General features: G+C 44.4%; 3 protein-coding genes across 3 annotated transcripts; 1 reads left to right on the plus strand and 2 right to left on the minus strand.

Annotated features, from left to right (window-relative positions):
- Window positions 1–1,824: 1,824 nt before the first annotated feature.
- LOC125515488 (ABC transporter G family member 28-like) lies at window positions 1,825–7,361 on the plus strand. The gene is made up of 14 exons (XM_048680974.2): window positions 1,825–2,618; window positions 2,722–2,798; window positions 2,942–3,223; window positions 3,408–3,471; window positions 3,545–3,691; window positions 3,857–3,891; window positions 4,006–4,079; window positions 4,186–5,054; window positions 5,137–5,433; window positions 5,531–6,010; window positions 6,102–6,250; window positions 6,346–6,635; window positions 6,756–6,877; window positions 6,975–7,361. Exons 1-14 carry the CDS (start codon window positions 1,954–1,956, stop codon window positions 7,129–7,131), a joined length of 3,708 nt encoding a protein of 1,235 aa, XP_048536931.2. The 5' UTR covers window positions 1,825–1,953; the 3' UTR covers window positions 7,132–7,361.
- Window positions 7,362–7,524: 163 nt separating this feature from the next.
- On the minus strand, window positions 7,525–9,223 carry ZR3 (Zim17-type zinc finger protein). The gene is made up of 2 exons (XM_048680975.2): window positions 9,024–9,223; window positions 7,525–8,323 (listed from the first exon to the last, which is right to left on the minus strand). The coding sequence occupies exons 1-2, from the start codon at window positions 9,103–9,105 to the stop codon at window positions 7,830–7,832; spliced, it is 576 nt and encodes a 191-aa protein (XP_048536932.2). The 5' UTR covers window positions 9,106–9,223; the 3' UTR covers window positions 7,525–7,829.
- Window positions 9,224–13,553: 4,330 nt separating this feature from the next.
- On the minus strand, window positions 13,554–16,212 carry LOC125513045 (uncharacterized). Its single transcript, XM_048678085.2, has 2 exons — window positions 15,586–16,212; window positions 13,554–14,497 (listed from the first exon to the last, which is right to left on the minus strand). Exon 2 carries the CDS (start codon window positions 14,490–14,492, stop codon window positions 13,785–13,787), a length of 708 nt encoding a protein of 235 aa, XP_048534042.1. The 5' UTR covers window positions 14,493–14,497; window positions 15,586–16,212; the 3' UTR covers window positions 13,554–13,784.
- Window positions 16,213–18,968: the final 2,756 nt, after the last annotated feature.

The raw sequence follows: 18,968 nt of genomic DNA on the forward strand, positions 1-18,968 counted from the left end.
TATCTTGGTTCTCAAAACTGAGGGAAATACTTACGCTACTTTGCTGCATGACCCTTTCTTCTTCAAGGAAAAACCAACGCATTCTCAAGAGGTAGCATATACACTCACATATTGATATATTTTGGGGGGTAGAAGCCACAGACTTTGAAGATCGAGAACGATGTCGACGGGACGTCTGTACTACTTTTGTTGTTGTAAAAAATATATTATGTCCCTATATTCCTGTACAAATCAGGCAAAAACTTATTCTGCACTGGCTTCATTCCTGATTACAAAAGTATTAACACAGCTAAAATTCGATTATACCAAGAAGGTACAGTTGGTTCAGTTGACTCAATTTTTGACACTATCTGAACACCAACTTCCCGTTTAGAATTCAGAAACTCTCATATGCCCGGAAAGAACTGAACACTTCATAACAAAAGGGTGAAGGGCATAAACACAATACTTAGTATTGCAAATATCCAACTTAGTATTACTATTGGAGTTGTGTGGTTTCCTAAGGCTACACGTTTTACATCACACATGACAAGGGCCAAATGTTGTGGTAGTGCATTCTCTTCCGGGTTCGATATTCTACTTCCATGCACGAGAGGACAAGTAGAATTGTTACATATAACTACAATTTTTAGTGGTTGTATCTAGTAATCTATTCAACCTTCTAACAACCCTCCTCTCCTTGATTTTTTGGCATTTTAGACCACCTGCATGAGTGAAATGCCAGAAAGTCCACCTCTCAATGCAATGACAAAAGTATCATGACGGCAGGCCTGGCAGGCGACATGTGTCGCCTGCCGCCACAACCAGTGGTGGCACCCTTGGCATCATAGGATTTGGAGTGATGTAGAAAAGAAAACAGAATGATGTGATGACATGGCACCTGCCGCCATGGGCTATGGCAGCTACCATGTCCCTGGTGTCGCCTATCAGGTCTGCCGGCATAGATATTTGCCAATTACACTGAGAGGTGGTCCTTTCTGGCATTACACTCGCGCAGGTGGTCTAAAATGCCAAAATTTCTATTTTCTCAAGATCGAAGGATTTTGTGCGTGGCATTGATGTTAATTACCACCAACGGGTTCTCTAGAGAGTTCTCAACTTCCATGATTCGATTCGGTCTAGTTCGCATGATTGTTTGGGTCTAGTTCGCATGATTTTTACCGTAGGTTGAGTTTTGCATTGGTTCGCATGGTAGGTGAGATTAAAAACATGCTAAGCTATGCCTACAAAACTGGGATGCAGAGGCCGGGGATAATAACACGGAAACTTATTTTTTAATAGTTTTTCTATTTCTATTTTTATTTCCACAAACACTTTTTGTATTGTAAAATTGTTCACGCAGCTTCTAAATGTGTTCATGCATGTTGAATAAAATGTTCATGACATTTAAAAAATGTTCTTCACATTCTAAAAAATATTCGTACCATTTAACAAAAATGTTCACAGGTTTAAACAATTGTTGATGATATTTAAAAAAACTTGAAATAATGTAAAAAATATTCATATCATTTTTAGAAACGTTCATGACATATAAAAATACATTCATTGCATTTAGGAAAAAAAATGTTCATAACACTTAAAAATGTTAATGCAAATGTAAAAAAATAGCGCATATATTTTTTTGAACGTTTATTACATAAAAAAATGTCCATACCATTTAGAAAAATGTTCATAAGACTTAAAAAAATGTTCACATGTTGAGGAAAATGTTCATAAGAGCATCAAATTTACGAGTCTATGTGTGATGCATTTGCACCCTTGGCTACAATATCTTTCATGAGCCATTTTTGAAGTGTTGCGAACGTCGTGGGGGCTGCCACATGGGGCCCCATGCGGCGGTAGCTTGTAGTGATTTGGTGGTAGCATGTAGCTTGTAGTGATTGGGATACTGGGTCCATCAGAATGCAAAATGTTGTTTGTATGCTACAAAATACAAAAACGTTACTGCTCTGAATGAGCGGCAAGCATCTCAAACATACACCCATTGGTAAAAAGGCCGAAAGGGCCAGTGGAAGGAAGGCAGGTCCAGTTGATCAGATGAAGGAGGCGCGTGGCCCATGGCCCGTCTGCCCTCACTCCCGACCACCCTCTGCTCCCTTCCTATTTCTGCTCTCCACCACCACCGCCCCGCGAGCTCCTCCTCCTCCCATCCCAGCCAGCCAGCCGAGAGGCCTCCCAATGCCAGCCACCACCAATGCCTACCACCTAGGCCCCAAGGCGCCGACCCTGCAGCCCCACCGAGCGTCCTCCCTCCGCCCGTCCGCCCAACCCATGGCCCGAGTGGCGGGGCAGCAGCTCGCCGCCGCGCTGCTCCTCCTCACCTCGGCCGCCGCCGCGCGCGCCATCGCCATCGGCAGCCCCGCCTACAACGTCGTCCCGCGCCTCTCCTCCTTCCAGGAGCACGCCGCCGCCGTCCCGCGGCTCTCCTTCGAGGAGCACGCCATCGACGACGACTACGGCGGGGACGGGGTCGGGGGCGGCGCCGCCTCGGCCGCCGGGGGCAAGGGCCTCGTCGGCAACCCCGTCGTCGCCGAGATCGTCAACAAGCGCCTCAAGGGCCTCACCGCCACCTTCGCCCGCTCCATCCGCAGTCAGCTCGGCTACTGCATCAAGGACACGTACGTGCATGTCCATTCTCCTTCTTCTTCTTCTCCGTTTTTCCCGTGGGATGGATCGATCCATCTCGTGTGGTGATCTCCGATTCGGATTCCGATTACGCAGGGACTCGGAGTGGGACGCGGCCTTCAACTTCACCAAGGACACCTCCTTCCTCAACAACTGCATGAAGCAGACCAATGGTAAAAAACAAAGGCACATCCGCATTCTTAGTACCTTCTGCATGGTAGCATTTTGAACCGTTGTCATTTCCTTGCAAATCATTTTCAATTCGATCAACAACGATGCCGCCTTTCAAGATCTAGATCATGGTTCTCTGCGGCAGGTGACCTGCACCAGCGGGTGTGCACGGCGGCGGAGATGAAGTTCTACTTCAACAGCCTGATCGAGAGCGGGGAGGAGACCAGGTGGGAGAAGAGCTACGTCAGGCCCAACAAGAACTGCAACCTCTCCTCCTGGATCGACGGCTGCGAGCCCGGCTGGGCCTGCAGCGCCGGCGAGCAGAAGGTCGACCTCCAGGACGCCAAGGACATCCCCTACCGCGCCGACGACTGCCAGGCCTGCTGCCCCGGCTTCTTCTGCCCCCATGCCCTCACCTGCATGATACGTAAGTTAGCACTCATCAACCCATGCCAACATCACAGCTGAGAAAAAGAATTTCCCATTTCTGAGTTGATCAGAAAGAAGCGAAATGAATGTTTCAGGATATATGCAGTTATGCCAACTCAAATGCAAACAGAAAGGAATTGTTATCTAATTTTTTGATTGGGAGGAAATTCTGTCATGTGCAGCTTGCCCTCTTGGAGCATACTGCCCACTGTCCACCCTAAACAAGACTACGGGGATCTGCGACCCGTAAGTCGTCTGCCCTCGGAACTTCTAAATTTCCACAGTTTCATCATAACTTAATGCTGAAGATGCATTTCAGGTACAATTACCAACCGCCTGCTGGGAACCCAAACCACACATGTGGAAGTGCTGACAATTGGGCAGATGTGATGAGCACCGACGACGTTTTCTGCCCGGCTGGATTCTACTGCCCGAGCACGACCCAGAAGCTCCCTTGTAGTAGTGGGTAATCCTATCTATCTGATGTTTCAAGTTGTAGTTCCATGACAACCATTGTTCGTAATCATATACCCTGCACCAGTGGTATATTTAGTGGGCATGCTCTTCTTGTGGTCGATTGCTCGGGTGTTTATCTGTTCAGATGCTGAGAGAATCAGGTGTGCTTTTGCAGGTATTACTGCAGGAAGGGATCGACTTCGCAAACCAGTAAGCTCGACCACTTCTCATTGCAGAGGAGTTGGAATCCATACCCTCCGCAGTCTTCTTGACCCGTGCGCGTCCTGAATGTGGCCTTCTTCTTCTTCTTCTTCTTCCCTGCAGGATGCTACAAGAAGAGCGCATGTCCGCCCAACTCTGTTAATCAGGACATTACGATCTTTGGCATGTTGCTAGTGGTAATGCCACTAAGCGAATCGATATCATGGTTATTGTCCTTTTGGAAGCCGCAGCTGCTTTGGTCGAACTGACACTTGTCTTCTGTTCTTTTGTGCGGCTCCGCAGATTGCCTCTTGTCTAGTCCTTCTGATCATCTACAATTTCTCTGGCCAACTTCTAACCAACCGTGAGAAAAAGCAAGCAAAATCTCGAGAGGCTGCTGCAAGGTATGCGAAAGAGACGGCGCAGGCTCGTGAGAGGTGGAAAACAGCTAGAGATCTCGCCAAGAAGGCTAGCACTGGCCTTCAGTCACAACTGTCTCGCACCTTCTCGCGCAAGCAGAAGCCGGGACAGCCAGGGGGGATGTCATCGAAAGGCATGATGCCTTCAGTTGGAACGGATGGGGCTGGAAAAAAGAGCAACCTCCCCGACATGATAAGCTCCCTTGAAGAGAACCCAGACGGGCCCGAAGGATTCCAAATGGAAATAGGAGATAAGACCGGCAAGAAGATGCCCAAAGGGAAGCAGATGCACAGCCGGAGCCAGATTTTCAAGTATGCATACGGTCAAATCGAGAAGGAAAAGGCAATTCAACAGGAGATGGAGGAGAACGATAACAACATGAGTTTGTCTGGTGTGGTAAGCATGGCCAAAGAGCACGAAGTCGGTTCGAGAATGCCCATTGAGGTCGCGTTCAAGGACCTAACTTTGACGTTGACCGGGAGCAAGAAGAAGATCTTGAGGTCCGTGACAGGAAAGCTCATGCCTGGCCGCGTAGCTGCCGTCATGGGCCCATCTGGTGCTGGCAAGACCACATTTCTGAGTGCTGTCGCCGGCAAGGCAACTGGTTGTGACACATCAGGCTTGGTGCTCATCAATGGTAAAGTTGAGCCGATCCGTGCGTACAAGAGGATTATCGGCTTTGTTCCCCAAGATGACATTGTCCATGGCAACCTAACCGTTGAAGAAAATCTCTGGTTCAATGCAAGATGCAGGTATTTGCCCAAGTAGAGTTGGCCATCTACCTTTTCAGTTTACACAAGTGAACTAACTTACTGTATGTTTGTTGAATCTCAGGCTTGCAGCAGACATGTCGAAAGCCGAAAAGGTCCTCGTCGTGGAGAGGGTCATTGAGTCTTTGGGGCTGCAGCCAGTTCGAGATTCTTTGGTCGGGACGGTGGAGCAGCGCGGCATCTCCGGTGGCCAGCGCAAGAGAGTCAACGTCGGTGTAGAAATGGTCATGGAACCTTCGGTGTTGATCTTGGATGAGCCAACTTCAGGTTTGGATAGTGCATCCTCCCTGCTTCTTCTCCGCGCCCTTCGCCGGGAAGCTCTCGAAGGCGTCAACATCTCCATGGTTGTTCATCAGCCTAGGTTTGCTTCCAACCTCAAATGCAGAACGGTATTATATGTTTGCCTCATCGCCTGCAGCAATTCTCCCTGACTAAAACAAAGCCCTTTGCCGTCTCAGCTACACGCTGTACAGAATGTTTGATGACTTGATACTTCTCGCCAAAGGGGGGATGACCGTCTACCACGGTCCAGTGAAGAAGGTGGAAGAATACTTCTCGGGGCTGGGCATTGTCGTGCCGGATCGCGTGAACCCACCCGACTACTACATTGACATCTTGGAGGGCATCGTGAAGCCAAACATGAGCGCGGGCGTAACCGTTAAGGACCTGCCGCTCAGATGGATGCTGCACAACGGCTATGACGTTCCACGGGACATGCTGCGGAGCACCTCCGGGTCTGAATCTTCGTCCAGAGGAGGCGCAGACCCTTCTTCTCCTGGCGCGGACGCAAGCCCATCCTTTCTATCAGAAATGTGGGCCAATATCAAGGACACCATCATGCAGAAGAAGGATGAGTTTGACTATAACAAGTCAACCTTAGATCTGTCAAACCGCAACACCCCCGGCATCCTTAGGCAGTACAGGTACTTCCTGGGAAGGTAAGGTCTCCGTCATCTGTGTATTGAACATGTCATTTCCTGGGGAGTTCTTCTCCAGCTCATCTCGGTGTTTATGTCTTCATTCATTCAGGGTTGGCAAGCAGAGGCTCCGGGAAGCAAGGATACTGGCTGTCGACTACCTGATACTCTGCCTCGCTGGGATATGCCTGGGGACGCTGGCCAAAGTGAGCGACGAAACGTTTGGAGCGCTTGGGTACACTTACACTGTCATCGCCGTCTGTAAGTCTGGCCTGCCTTCTCTTTCTCCCCGAATCTGCATATCTAGCTGACCACTTCTCGAGGTTCACTCATGCCAAGCTGCGTGCATGACGCAGCCCTGCTTTGCAAAATCGGAGCCCTAAGATCCTTCGCCCTGGACAAGATATACTACTGGAGGGAAAGGGCCTCGGGGATGAGCTCGCTGGCCTACTTCCTGGCCAAGGACACCATCGACCACTTCAACACCATCGTCAAGCCCATCGTCTACCTCTCCATGTTCTACTTCTTCAACAACCCCAGGTCGTCCATCTGGGAGAACTATGTCGTCATCGTTGCGCTTGTGTACTGCGTCACGGGCATCGGCTACACCCTCGCCATCTTCTTCCAGCCAGGCTCCGCACAACTGGTACTCAAACATGCTTCCATTCCTCAATTGTATTTTGATGACCATGAAATCAAAAAAAAGCTCTTGACACTCCCTTGTAGATTGCTCATCATTGCTCATGCTACATGCTTTTGTTTGCAGTGGTCTGCACTGCTCCCAGTCGTTCTCACCTTGATAGCAACTCAGCAGAAGGACACTATCATAGCTGATCTTTGCTACACAAAGTGGGCTCTGGAGGCATTCGTGATCGCCAACGCTCACAAGTGCGTATGCCTCCCATCAAATTCCTCCCTGACATAAATGAGCTCGCAAGTAAAATTGTCTTTGACCAAACACCCGATTGCTTGTTCGTGGTTGCAGCTACACCGGGGTGTGGTTGATAACACGGTGCGGCTCTCTGCAAAGTAACGGCTACGACATCAGCAACAGGAGTCTCTGTTTATGGGTCCTCGTGGCCAACGGGGTGATCTTCCGCTGCATAGCCTTCTTCTGCATGGTAGTATTCCAGAAGCACTGACCCCTCTGTCAATAGATACAGCTGATCGGTTCATCGCTTCTTTCTTTCTCTGCGTAACAGAAAAATGTACAATTGTTAGAGCTTTCTGTCTTTCACAGCATGCATGAGGTGTACATAAGAACAGATTTACCTTTTTGTTGTTGTGAAGATGTAAAGAGCAGGATGTTGAGTAGCAGCAGGCAGCTGGTCAGGAATGCCCTAATTTTTATGTAGAGGCGTTATCCATTTCAGATTAGCTGATGATAGCACATGTCAGAGGAACACTTCACTTGTCGCCTTCAGTCGGTGTAACATTTGAGGTGCAAATGTCAAATTGTTTCTGGCTGTACTGTACTACATGGTCAGGATTTGTAGCTCTATTCAGCGGCAACCATTCATCATCATACTTGCACATAAAAAAAATGACGCAATATTCCAGTTAAACTAGAGGTTCAGAAGGTCACATCTTAATATCTTTGTTCTCTTCTCTCGGAAAAACATGCTTGGACAAGAAAGGATAAAGCACAAAATACTAGAGTGTGGGTAGCCCACTACAGAAAATTCACTTCACTATTGCAGCTTTAATCTAGAACTTAGCAGCTTGTACTCCACTTGAGAAGCCATGAAACTGAGCGAATAACTCGCAATGTTTCGGTAAGGAGGTGACAGTTTTATTATAGCTGCTGCTGGACCAGAAGGCCAAGATATTACAGTAAGGCCTAATTTTCACCAGAAGGTTCCTTGGATTTGACCTGAGACCCGGCCAGGTCCTCCAGGGTGAAGCTGAGAGTATCCGTGTCGCCTTTCTTCACGTCCTGCCCCTGATCCGCCAGGAAGTCCTCGATGCTCCCCGGCTGGCCAAACCAGCCGAGCCTGTCCGCCATCAGGTGCAGGTTGTTGCAGCCCCCACAGCGGGCGACCACCACCCCGTTGTCGTACGAGTCCCGGCTGGCCATCTTCACGGACCTCGTCTCGCAGACCTTGCACGTGAAGATCATCGCCATGTCGTGCCTCGGAGAGATCTTCAGGGTCGACGCGTCTCTGACCTTGAAGCTCGACTCCGCTGCCGCAGGGACCGAAGCTGGCGGCGGCGGGGTGCCGGTCTTGTGATCCTCCAGGTCATGGCGACGCTCATTTGACACATTGCTGCTCGCTTCGATGATCGTTTGGAGGGACCTCAAGCCTGCGGTCGCAGTAGAAGGGAAGAAAATTCCTGCAATGACAAAGAGTATCCGGTTGGCCGTTAGCTCACTCGCGTCGCAGAAGTAAAAACATCTGACACACACATGATAAAATGAAATTTAAGAAAGAATGTTTCAGCTTATTTGCCAGTCTTTGCAGGAACTGTGAATTTCCCCATGGAGAAAACATGCTTCAGCTTCAGTTGGCTATGAGCTCAGTGGTGTTGCAGGAGTGCAAACAGCTGAGATGCATACATACATATGATGAAACGATAAACGCTTGAGCTATTTATTTGCCAATCTTGCAGCAACTAAGAATTCATTCTCCACAGAGAAACATGAACTGAGTGAGACTATGAGTATGATTGTCGGCCGCCTGCGTTTACAGCATCCTAAGCCATCAAATCATTTTATAACATAGCGTAAAGAAAAGAAAGCATGGCCTGTCCTAATTAGATTAAATTTGTACACACAGTGCTGGAATCATACACAAAGATTTCAACTCCCACCAGCGCCTACAACCCACACGACCTAGATAAATCCCAATCGAATCAAATCCCGCGACACAACCATTCACGGCGGGGGCTCTCAGCATCAAATCAGAAAAACACCTACAATCCCAGCCACCGGGACGCCGGGTGCTGCGGTATCCTGGCCAATCGATCCGAGGACAAGCGATCGGATTTAAGCGGCGGGGACCAAGAAGGGGGAGGGGAGGAAGCCGGGGCTCACCGCGGGAAGAGGGGGCGGACGGCTGGGACAGGGCCGCGATGATGCGGCGGCCCGCCAGCGGCAGAAACCGGCCGGCGGCCATGGCGTGTCGGCCGGCGACGGAGGGGGAGGGAGCGCGTCTTCTTCTTCTTGCCGGCGAAGAAAGAAAGAGGCGAGCGGAGCAGAGCGGACAGACAGACAGAGGAGGCAGCCTCTCTGCTCGGCTCTTCTTACCGTGCCCCCCGGGGCGCATATGGGCCTCGCGAAGCTTCTTACGTCCGGATCTCCATATGGGCCTAACGAAGCCGAAGCCGGAGACTCTCGACAGGACCTATATGGGCCTCATATCTTATTACTATTTTTACTTTCGTTTATACTTCCAAATATTCTAAATAAATATATTAAAAACACTTTACATAAAACATTTGAAAAACATTCTTAATCAAGCATCTGAAAAATGTTAAATGTGTGTAGAGATTTTTTTCAAATGTATGCGAAAATGCATGCAAAAACTATACAATGTGTGTGAAAAGTTGATCATGTAAAACAAAATGGTTAATCAAGCATTGAAAATATGTTAAATGTGTATAGAGAAAATGTTTCTCATATATACGAAAAATATGCAATATGTGTGAAAAGTTGATCATATATTTTTAAATGTTAATAAAGCATTTGAAAAAAATGTTAAACAAGTATTTGCAAAATGTTAATGAAGCATTTGGAAATTTTTCAGTGTGTATAGAGAAATGTTGACCATGTATTTAGAAAAGTTAATCTTGTATTATTAAAAAAATGTTATACTTGTACTTCAACAAAATAACATGCATTTTTATAAATATATATAGAAAAAATGTTGACCATATATTATAGAAATTTTAGTATTGAATTTGAAAAAACTACTAATCAAGCTTTAGAAAAACTGTTGACCATGTATTAAAAATGCTAACATTGTGTTTGAAACAGGTTAATCAAGCATTTGAAAATGTTTAAAATGTGTATAGAAAAAATGTTGACCATGTATTTTTTTTATTTTCTATTTGGAAAATGTTAATCAAGAATTTTAAAAATGTTAAGAATGCGTACTGAAAAAATGTTGGCCATGTATTAAAAAATGTTAAATTTTTATTTGAAAAATGTTAAATTTATATTAGAAACATTTTCTTGATGTATACGAAAATTGTAGAATGAAAACCAAAAGAAAGAGACAAAAACAAAGAAAAAACAATGAAAACAAAGAAATAAATAAAGAAAACTAAGAAAGAAAAAAAGAAAAAAGAGGAAAAAACCTAATAAAATGAATAAAACCCAAAAAACCTTGTTAAAACCAAGAACTAAACGAAGAAAACCAAAGAACAAAAGCTAAAAAGGAAAAGCAAAGAGAAAACAATAAAATCTGTGAAAGGAAAAAAAATAAAAAGTGAAAAAAACAAAGGAAAATAAGAAAAGAACAGAAAACCAATGAAAACTGAGGGAAAAACCTGTGAAAAAAGAAGAAAAATAAAAAACCGAGTAAACCAGTGAAGAAAAAAAACCCTAGCGAATGAAACCCAGGGAGCGGAACAAGAGAACTCGATCAAAACCAGGGAACGAGAAAAAAAGATGAAAAGGGGCCAGCCCAGTAGCTACATGTTGGGGGTAAAATCTCCAGCAAGACGTATGTTATTCTCGCTATAAGCGAGATATAACATGTGCGCTCGAAAAGGGAGTTAAATAGCATTTGAGGACATAAACGCTCACATTAATTTGGGTCGTGTGATGGATGTGTCGTCGCCCACTAAAAGCCCATGGTGTATAACTCGCGAGGGCCTCAAGATAGTTTGAATTCGTCATTTCTTGAAGGTTGGGGTGGGGTGGGGTGGGGGGGGGGGGGGCGGAAAAGAAAGCAAGAGGGAGAGAGTTACCATGGCGGTGGTGGATTTGTCAAAGCTGGTGAGGGAGAAGAGATTATGGGCAACCTCTCCTCTCTCCTCTCTCTTTGATTTTGATGAGTAAGAAGAATATGTGATTTTGTGACCGGATCAATCAGTAGCTCTACAACATATGTAGTACTCTATGGCCTGCAGAAATACAGGTACGAAGATGGAGCATGGCAGTAGGAGAGTCTCCATGGCACAAAAAAAATAAGAAAGCGCGGAACGGCAAGGCCTAAAAATTTAATAACACTAACGGGAAGATGATGCATCACCCAAGTAAATACCAAAGGCCATCACCCATGTCAGTGCACACTTGAAATGTTCCAGAAAATACTAAGAAAGTTGCGAAAGGCTTCTAGAAGGTTTTGGAGTATTAGACATGATAAATATGTTTGAGAAAAGAGCTCTAGAAGAAAACAAGAACAATGATGACATAATTTGAAGAAGAACCCTAGGATTATAGAAGATTCTAGACTTGGATGTTCTACATTTTGGATGTAGAATATTCATGGAATAGAAATATCTAGACATGATTAATTTAGAGAATTCCATAGTAAATTTGTCATCATCGAAGAGATTCTAGAGTTGGATGTTTCATAACTTCGTCTATGATCTTTATGGATTGGAAGTATATAGAAACCATTACTTTAGATAATCTAGATTAAATATGTTATTTACTGGATGTTTGTCACTTTTTATCAATAAGGTTGAAACAATTCCCACCATTCTCTAACATATTGAAACTATAACTATTGAATAGTTTGCATATTGTGGATTTAATAGGTTTTCAAATCAGAGTACAATTTTGTTAATTCTCAACTACATGAGAATTTCCTAGTGTGCAATAAACATCCAGAACCATTGACTCGATCTTGTGATCCATGAAAAAATTACACTTTATTGAGTTCTACGAATAAATATTACTAAGTTCCTTTTGGTAAAAGAACAGAAAAATGTTACAACATGGTGAACATTTATTAGGATCAAATTTGGCTTACAAAAAGGAGTTTCTGGGTCGACAAATAGTACATTTTATTTGGGCCTAATAAACAAAATTTTATAACATGCTGATCATTTTTTTAATATTTGGTTCAATTGTTCTTATGTAAAATTGACAGATAAATAATATCGTACCAATGATCAATGTCAGAGAAAGACAAAGATGCATACAAATAGTATATTAATTGTGATATACTCAATGGTAGCTAGATATATTTAATGCGGCGGTAGTAACACAAGCTCAACAGAGATATTTTTTCTTTATTTTGCTTTAAACTAGTATGTCAAGGATAATGTTAACATCTTCATTAAAAGTCTGTTGGAGTCGTCGAATATCCCATGATCCTAATACTGGGTCAATTAACTCTGAAACTTTTGTGACGATGTTGTTGCCTTGCTGCAATGTTACACTCCTGGATGTTCCCCTGTGTAACCAACGTCTGACCATATATTAATCATGCTTTCATCTCCTATTCTTCATATAATTCTATTTTTTAGCATTTGGACTCCCTTTAGAATGCTTCTCTAGCAGCATGAGATGCCTTTTCTTGGTTATGCTTGTAACACATGTTGGTTTGGGAAGTATTTGGCTAACATAATTTATCGCACATGTTTGATGGGTTTTGTAATATTCTTTACGCTTTCTTTCCCAATATGACCCGGTTAAAGGAGTATAGGTCTCTGAACCCCAATCATCAAATTTTTTTTCGGTTTTGTTAATATGTCCCATCCAACCTAGTGAACTTTATTCACTTTGTCCATTTGGCTCCACCAAAACCTCCCAATCATTGAACTGATATCATCACAGAGGGGTTTAGTGAGGTCAAAGCATGCTATTGCATAAACGGTGATCACTTGTGCTACAACCTTGATAAGAACTTTGACGAGTAATTTTTTCTTTCCAACCTTGTATTTTCCTCCATATTTTCTCCTTGATATATTCAAACGCTTTGGATTTTGATTTACCAATGTAACATGGTAAGGCCAAATATTTTTCCAGAGAAACTTTCAATGACAATGTTTAGTTGATTCATCAGCTCCTCCTTGTCCTTTCTCTTCGTATTTTTGCTGAAAGGGATGGCTGATTTTTCTTTGTGAATAACTTGCCCTGAACATGCTGCATAAACTTTCCGAATTTGATTCAATTCCCGTGCACTGTTGGCATTTGCTTCCAGTAGGAGCAACGAGCAAAAAGAAGGTGGCTTATGCTTGCTGCCGTATTGCATATTTTAATTCCTTTCAGTTTTGTTACAACCACCCCCTTTACAACATACAAGACTACTCTCCTGATAAAACAACCAATAGTTTTTTGGAACCCGCGGCGACCCAAAGCCTCGCCTCCACCTTGATGATGTTTGGCATGATTGGCAGTGGAGCACTTTTATGGCGAAAAACTGTAGCATTTTTCTCATTCCAAATTCTCCAAGTGACAAGCATCATAAGGGAGGCCATGACTTTTCTATTTGTGGAGCTTGTGCCAGCCCGTTTAATCCACCATTATCCATGGAGTAGTCCAAGTGCCGATAGGAGATATTGATGCTCTCGAGATCTACAAACAAAGATACGTTAATAAAACAAGAAGCTGCACCGAAGGTGGGTGCAACCACTACTTTCCCTTAAATTAACTCTTGTTGCGGATGTCTGATTTGTGAGCCAGGACTGCTGAGTATACGCCCCCAATGCAGTGCTTTGCTGGCTGAAGGATCGGATGCATCAAATTACAACTCCATGGTGTCAAAATAGGAGCATGTGCAGCAAAACCAGGACAGGGATTTACGGATACAAGCCGGTGTCTGATAACAAAATTTTGTTCTTACATATAGCTCACTCATAGCAACAAACCGATGGTTCCGGGGATGGATCTTTCACTTCATGTAGCACGGCGTTGCATCCAGACTATGAAGTCCAGAACCCAGTGCATGGTCATGTAGCAAATGACTACCACAAACATGACGATGTTGTAGACCCCTCCCCTGGGGCTGACCCAGGTGCCGGTGATGTAGCTAGTCCCCAAGGTCATGAAGCAGAGGCCGACAAGGGCTACGAAGAAACGGTTCTTTAGGACTACGGTCTCCTTGTTGTACACGTTCTTGGCGAGCATGCCGATGATCATCAGGGACGTGAAGAAAGCGGTGGTGTTGCTGTAGTAGAAGACCAAGTACATGCGGGGGAACTTATCGCGCATGATCGAGGTGTCGGCGATGTGCCTGTTTGCCCTGTCGTCGGCGTCCCAGAAGCCGCCGGGCGGGGCGAGCCCTGCGGTGAAGGTGACGGTAGCGACCAGTGACGTGAGGAGCAGCAGCCAGGCCCGGAAATCCTGTTGGTTCTTCTTTTCGGAAATGGAGTAGGTGGGCACCAGATTCTGATGGAGGCCGTCCATGGCTACTGCCGCCAGCCGGCCGTCGCTGGAGGGGACGAACAACACCGGCATGCCGTTGGCTCCTTTTATTGCCTTGAGCAAATCATCAACCGACATGTGTGGGCGTTGATTGTCAACGGTGATGATCTCTTGTGGCTGAGGCTGCGAGGAATCTCCTGACGAGATCCCCACCCTGTTTGCTTTGTCTGCTTCAAACATATTCTCTGCGACAACAAACATCAATCAGCTTCATCATATTGCAATTAGGTTTGCAATTAAGTCTACAAAGTTCTAATTTATCCATTAGAACAATTTTATTTTGAAGGATCTTAATTGGTTGGACCAAACACAATTTGTGTGTTTTATATTGTTATAGAAAAGCTATAGTAAAGGCACATCACAATAAGAGCTAAATGATCGTGGTCTCAGTTTCCTACTAATATCATACTCGTACTACACCCGAGTTTACAAGAAACCAAAAAAATCAATATCAAACTTGATAAAAAAATTCAGAAATTTTGTGACATGGATCATGATAATTTTTTAGGTTGCTGCAAACTTTTCATCCACAAATAACATGCAATGAGCTCTCGACAGAAAAGACAAAATCGTGTACTAAAAAATGCAGAAAACATTGACATGTGATTTTGTTATTTTTGGTGAGAGCTCTTCGAATGTTATTTGTGGATGAAATTTGGCATGTCTCTAAAACATTTGTTCATGTTGGATATCACAAAAAATCAGAATTTTTGGATCACGTTTGATACATGTTTTGTCAGTTTTTCGAAAATTCGGGTGTACTACATCCAAGTGCAGCCACACCTTTCCGTAATATCACTATGGCAACTATTTCTCTGCAAAAAGAACCTCTACACAAGTTGGGTCTTTTGACTCCCGGGATCCATTTCTAAACGTAAAAGAATATATTTAGATGTTCTAAATTCATTTTTAAAGCCACCACATTTACATGCAGAATGTTCTCTGCAACATGTGGGCGTCATACAAAAAAAATTGCAGATCTATAGTAGAAATAGTACATATACTCCCTCTGTACCTAAATACTTGTAGTTGGGGAAAACCGATACAAGTTCCTCCAGCGAGAAGCAGTGGCGGAGCTAGCATTTGAGAACAGGGTGGTCCGCCGCAAAAAAAAATTGATAAGAAATATGACATGTGATCACTATAACTAATTACCAATATCACATAGACATAGATCAATCTGGTCTTACAAACACACTAAAATTTTCAATTAAATCTCTGTTTTGGACAAACAAGTCTACATAGTGCATATTACATGGACCATAGTACATACCTTGAGAAGTTCTTTGGTTTGTTCTTCGATCATATCCGGCGGATTCTTCTTCTCTATCTTCAAAGCATGTCTATTGAAAAGAGAAGCAATGCCCCATGTCCTCTTGATTCTTCAATATTATGCAATAATAATTTCTTTTCTACCTATCACAATGACACAATTTAACACAAAATGATGTGCAACATTGATCGGTTCATGTACTGGTAGAAACCCTAAATTAAAGAAGAAACCACAAATTAAAATTGGGGAATGAGGGTAGCGGGCGAGCTCTGAGTTGGATACGTCAAATCGGGCGACCACCAGCTCTATGCTGGAGGCCTGGAAAGGCTAGGACGCCGACTGGGCAGTGCCATGGCAGCCGTTCACTTGCAGCGGCCGAGAGCAGAGCCGCAACCCGCAAGGGCGCAGGGCAGCGGCCGGGAGCAGAGCCGCAACCCGCAAGGGCACAGGGCGGCAGCCGGCAGGGAGGTGGGATGCTATGGGCGCGACTGGATCCAAGCACCGGGACCGCAGGAGGGAGAGGCAGGACCACAGGAGGGAGGAGCGGCGAACGGAGGCGGCGACCGACGATGGCGAGGCAGGGGCAGGACGACAGGGCACGGCTGTGTGAGGGCGTCGGGGCGAGGCTCCGCGGCTGGTTCTGCTCGACGTGAGGGCCTGGTTGCGTTCAACAGATAAGTGTTATTGGGCCATTTTTTCCTCTGGCCCAGTTAGAGATCCATAGATATATAGGCTGATCCAAAATTCCAGGGTGGGCCGCGGCCCACCCTGACCACCCTGTAGCTCCGCCCCTGGCGAGAAGTATTGTGGTACAGAGGGAGTATTATTTATCATAGATCATATATTTGTCTTTTTATGTAGCTCGGGAATAAACACACGCTCTCATAAAATCCTAACAAGCACATAATGAGCATCTACACACACACCAAAATAAATTCAGAATTTTTTATAATTCAAAAACATTTTTCAGTTTTTTCACTCTTCTTCTTCTAAAACAAGCTTCCATGGAGCCTGGCCAGGGCCGTATGCGTATTTCAATAACTACATCAACTATAGATTTTGAGTCTTCACAACTGCTTTTTTAAACTATAGGCTATGATTATTGTGAAAAGAAAAGGGTGCTTGCTAGCAGTGACGGGCCGAATCCTTACTCGTACAAATCTAGCCAGATCGTTAGCTGGATCACCTATTGGGAATTCGAAGCATGTGAGAGGACCTGGCAGGCTTCTACGGAGTATTGATTTAGTCAATCACTTTCTGGCTGCTTACGAGCAAAGATATGCAACTTGTGTAATTTCATCACAATCAACCTATTTATAAGTTAGTATCCATTCCGCAAATGAAGATAGAATCATGTAGAGAGAGAGAGAGAGAGAGAGAGAGAGAGAGAGACTGCGTACCTCGTGGAGTGTGAAGTTGGTAGAGAAAAGATGAGAACGGAACTCAAAGGGGCTACCTAACTAGCTAGCAGCTCAACATGAGTGCCATAAATGTAGAAGGCAATGAACGACCCAAATACGCTATCTTGCTATAGTTTACTCCACCCATTAGCGTACGGTCTCAAACAATTTGATAAGTTAACCCAAAGTTGTTTATCCGTGCATGAGGTGGCTCCAGACAGCATTAACAAGCCAATTAAATGGGTGTGTGTGGCGAAGGTGATGGTGGATATCAAGACCCCTAAAAAATGTGTATTTATTTACCTACACGCGTTTGGCTTCCACATAAGAAGGCTGCTCAATGTGACAAGTAAGTTGTGGCTACAAATTATACAAGCATAGCTGGACAAAAAGGCCTGGTATGTTTACTAAGAAAATAAATCGGACCATCCTTTTCCAAATGACACAACAATACAGTGAAGATATCCAGATGACATCCTGAATCTATCTTTTTTCTATGATTTATCTGTAGCTAATCATGCTAGCAGCCAGCATACATGCATGCACGCATTTTGACTAACTCATATGCGACCACCAATGCATAGGTTCAGCTCACAGAAATAATTTGACATTTCCATGACACAAGGAATCAAATTACAACTTCATATGTATCAAAATAGGAATTACAAGGAAATGAGTAGCAAAATGTAAAAATGTAAAAGTGCATACCATTAATTGCCTCTTGGGCATATCAATACAACACAGACGTCAATCATTGTTTGCTAGACACGATTAAGTTTGCAGGCAGCAGTCATGCAGGTTGGTGTGAGGATATCTCCTTTCTTACCAGTATAGATATTACAAACCCGAGCTATAACCCAAATTATCGACATGTAGCAAATCACAGCTACAAACACAGAAATGGTGTAAATCCCTAGAGTGAGGTCAACCCATGTGCCGGTGATGTAGCTACCGCACAAGCTCAAAAAAGAAATCGCTACGAGTGTTAAGAAAAAACGATTCTTGATTTTGATATTTTTGGCAAGCAATCCAATGACCGCCAATGATGCGAAGAAGGCAATCGTGTTGCTGCAGTGAAATAGCAGGTACCTTGTGGGAAATTTGTCGCGCATAACTGAGGTACCAGCGATGTATGTGTTTGCCATGTCGTCTTCAGACCAAAAACCACCGGGTGGGCTGAGGCCCGCGGCGAAGGTGATGGTGGCTGCCAGTGATGAGAGAAGCAATAACCAGTTACGAAAATCCTTCTGCTCCTTTTGGGTGGACATACTGCGACTGCGATTGGCTTCTTTCATCGTCTTCACCAGCTCATCAATTGACTTCTGCAGACTATGACTGTCAGCAGTGATGATCTCTTGCAACTGTTGTTGCGATGGATCTTCAACTCCATTGTGTCCTAACACTATCTCCAGTTCGTTTGCTCTGTCCGCTTCTTTGAAAGACATGTTGTCTGCGATAAACATCAACCTTTTATAATTTTTTTGCGAGGAATACACAAACATTAGATGTATTTAAAACTCTGGTTTTCTCCTGTAAAAGCATGTTAAGGATTATGGTGACCCTTCCTATTAGCCTAATTAGCGGATGACTGAGAAGTGTATATCTCATCTTTGGCATATTATACACCGACGGATAACAGCAAGAATGTTTATAGCCCTCTATATATGGCTATAAACCACAATTCATTTCAGAAACGAGGATAGTGCATGGGTACGTATAACATGCATACTTCTTACCCCACAAAAAATAAAAATGCATACCTCTTGCTTTGGAGATCACCGGGTGCTCTTAAGCGAAGGGAGCTTCCAAGGAGTATGCCGGGTAGATCTGCCAGCGCTAGCTACAAGAACTGGAGAACATATTGCTCCAAGGGTAGCTAGTGCCACATATATAGGACTGGATAAGGCAGTGAACACCATATAGTATACTCTACAGCCCATTGCGCCTACCCAGCTAGTACTTAAACAACGCAAAGTTAGTTCT

This window comes from Triticum urartu, chromosome 6A (genome assembly GCF_056163025.1).
Source record: "Triticum urartu cultivar PI428250 chromosome 6A, HENAU_Tu73, whole genome shotgun sequence".
Taxonomy (NCBI): domain Eukaryota; kingdom Viridiplantae; phylum Streptophyta; class Magnoliopsida; order Poales; family Poaceae; genus Triticum; species Triticum urartu.

Coding starts and splice junctions, on each gene's coding strand:
- LOC125513045 (XM_048678085.2), bottom strand. CDS start 14,492: ATGTTTGAAGCAGACAAAGCAAACAGGGTGGGGATCTCGTCAGGAGAT.
- ZR3 (XM_048680975.2), bottom strand. CDS start 9,105: ATGGCCGCCGGCCGGTTTCTGCCGCTGGCGGGCCGCCGCATCATCGCG. Junction 8,324..9,023: donor GTCCGCCCCCTCTTCCCGCG/GTGAGCCCCGGC, acceptor TTGTCATTGCAG/GAATTTTCTTCCCTTCTACT.
- LOC125515488 (XM_048680974.2), top strand. CDS start 1,954: ATGAGCGGCAAGCATCTCAAACATACACCCATTGGTAAAAAGGCCGAA. Junction 2,619..2,721: donor GGCTACTGCATCAAGGACAC/GTACGTGCATGT, acceptor CCGATTACGCAG/GGACTCGGAGTGGGACGCGG. Junction 6,011..6,101: donor TACAGGTACTTCCTGGGAAG/GTAAGGTCTCCG, acceptor TCATTCATTCAG/GGTTGGCAAGCAGAGGCTCC.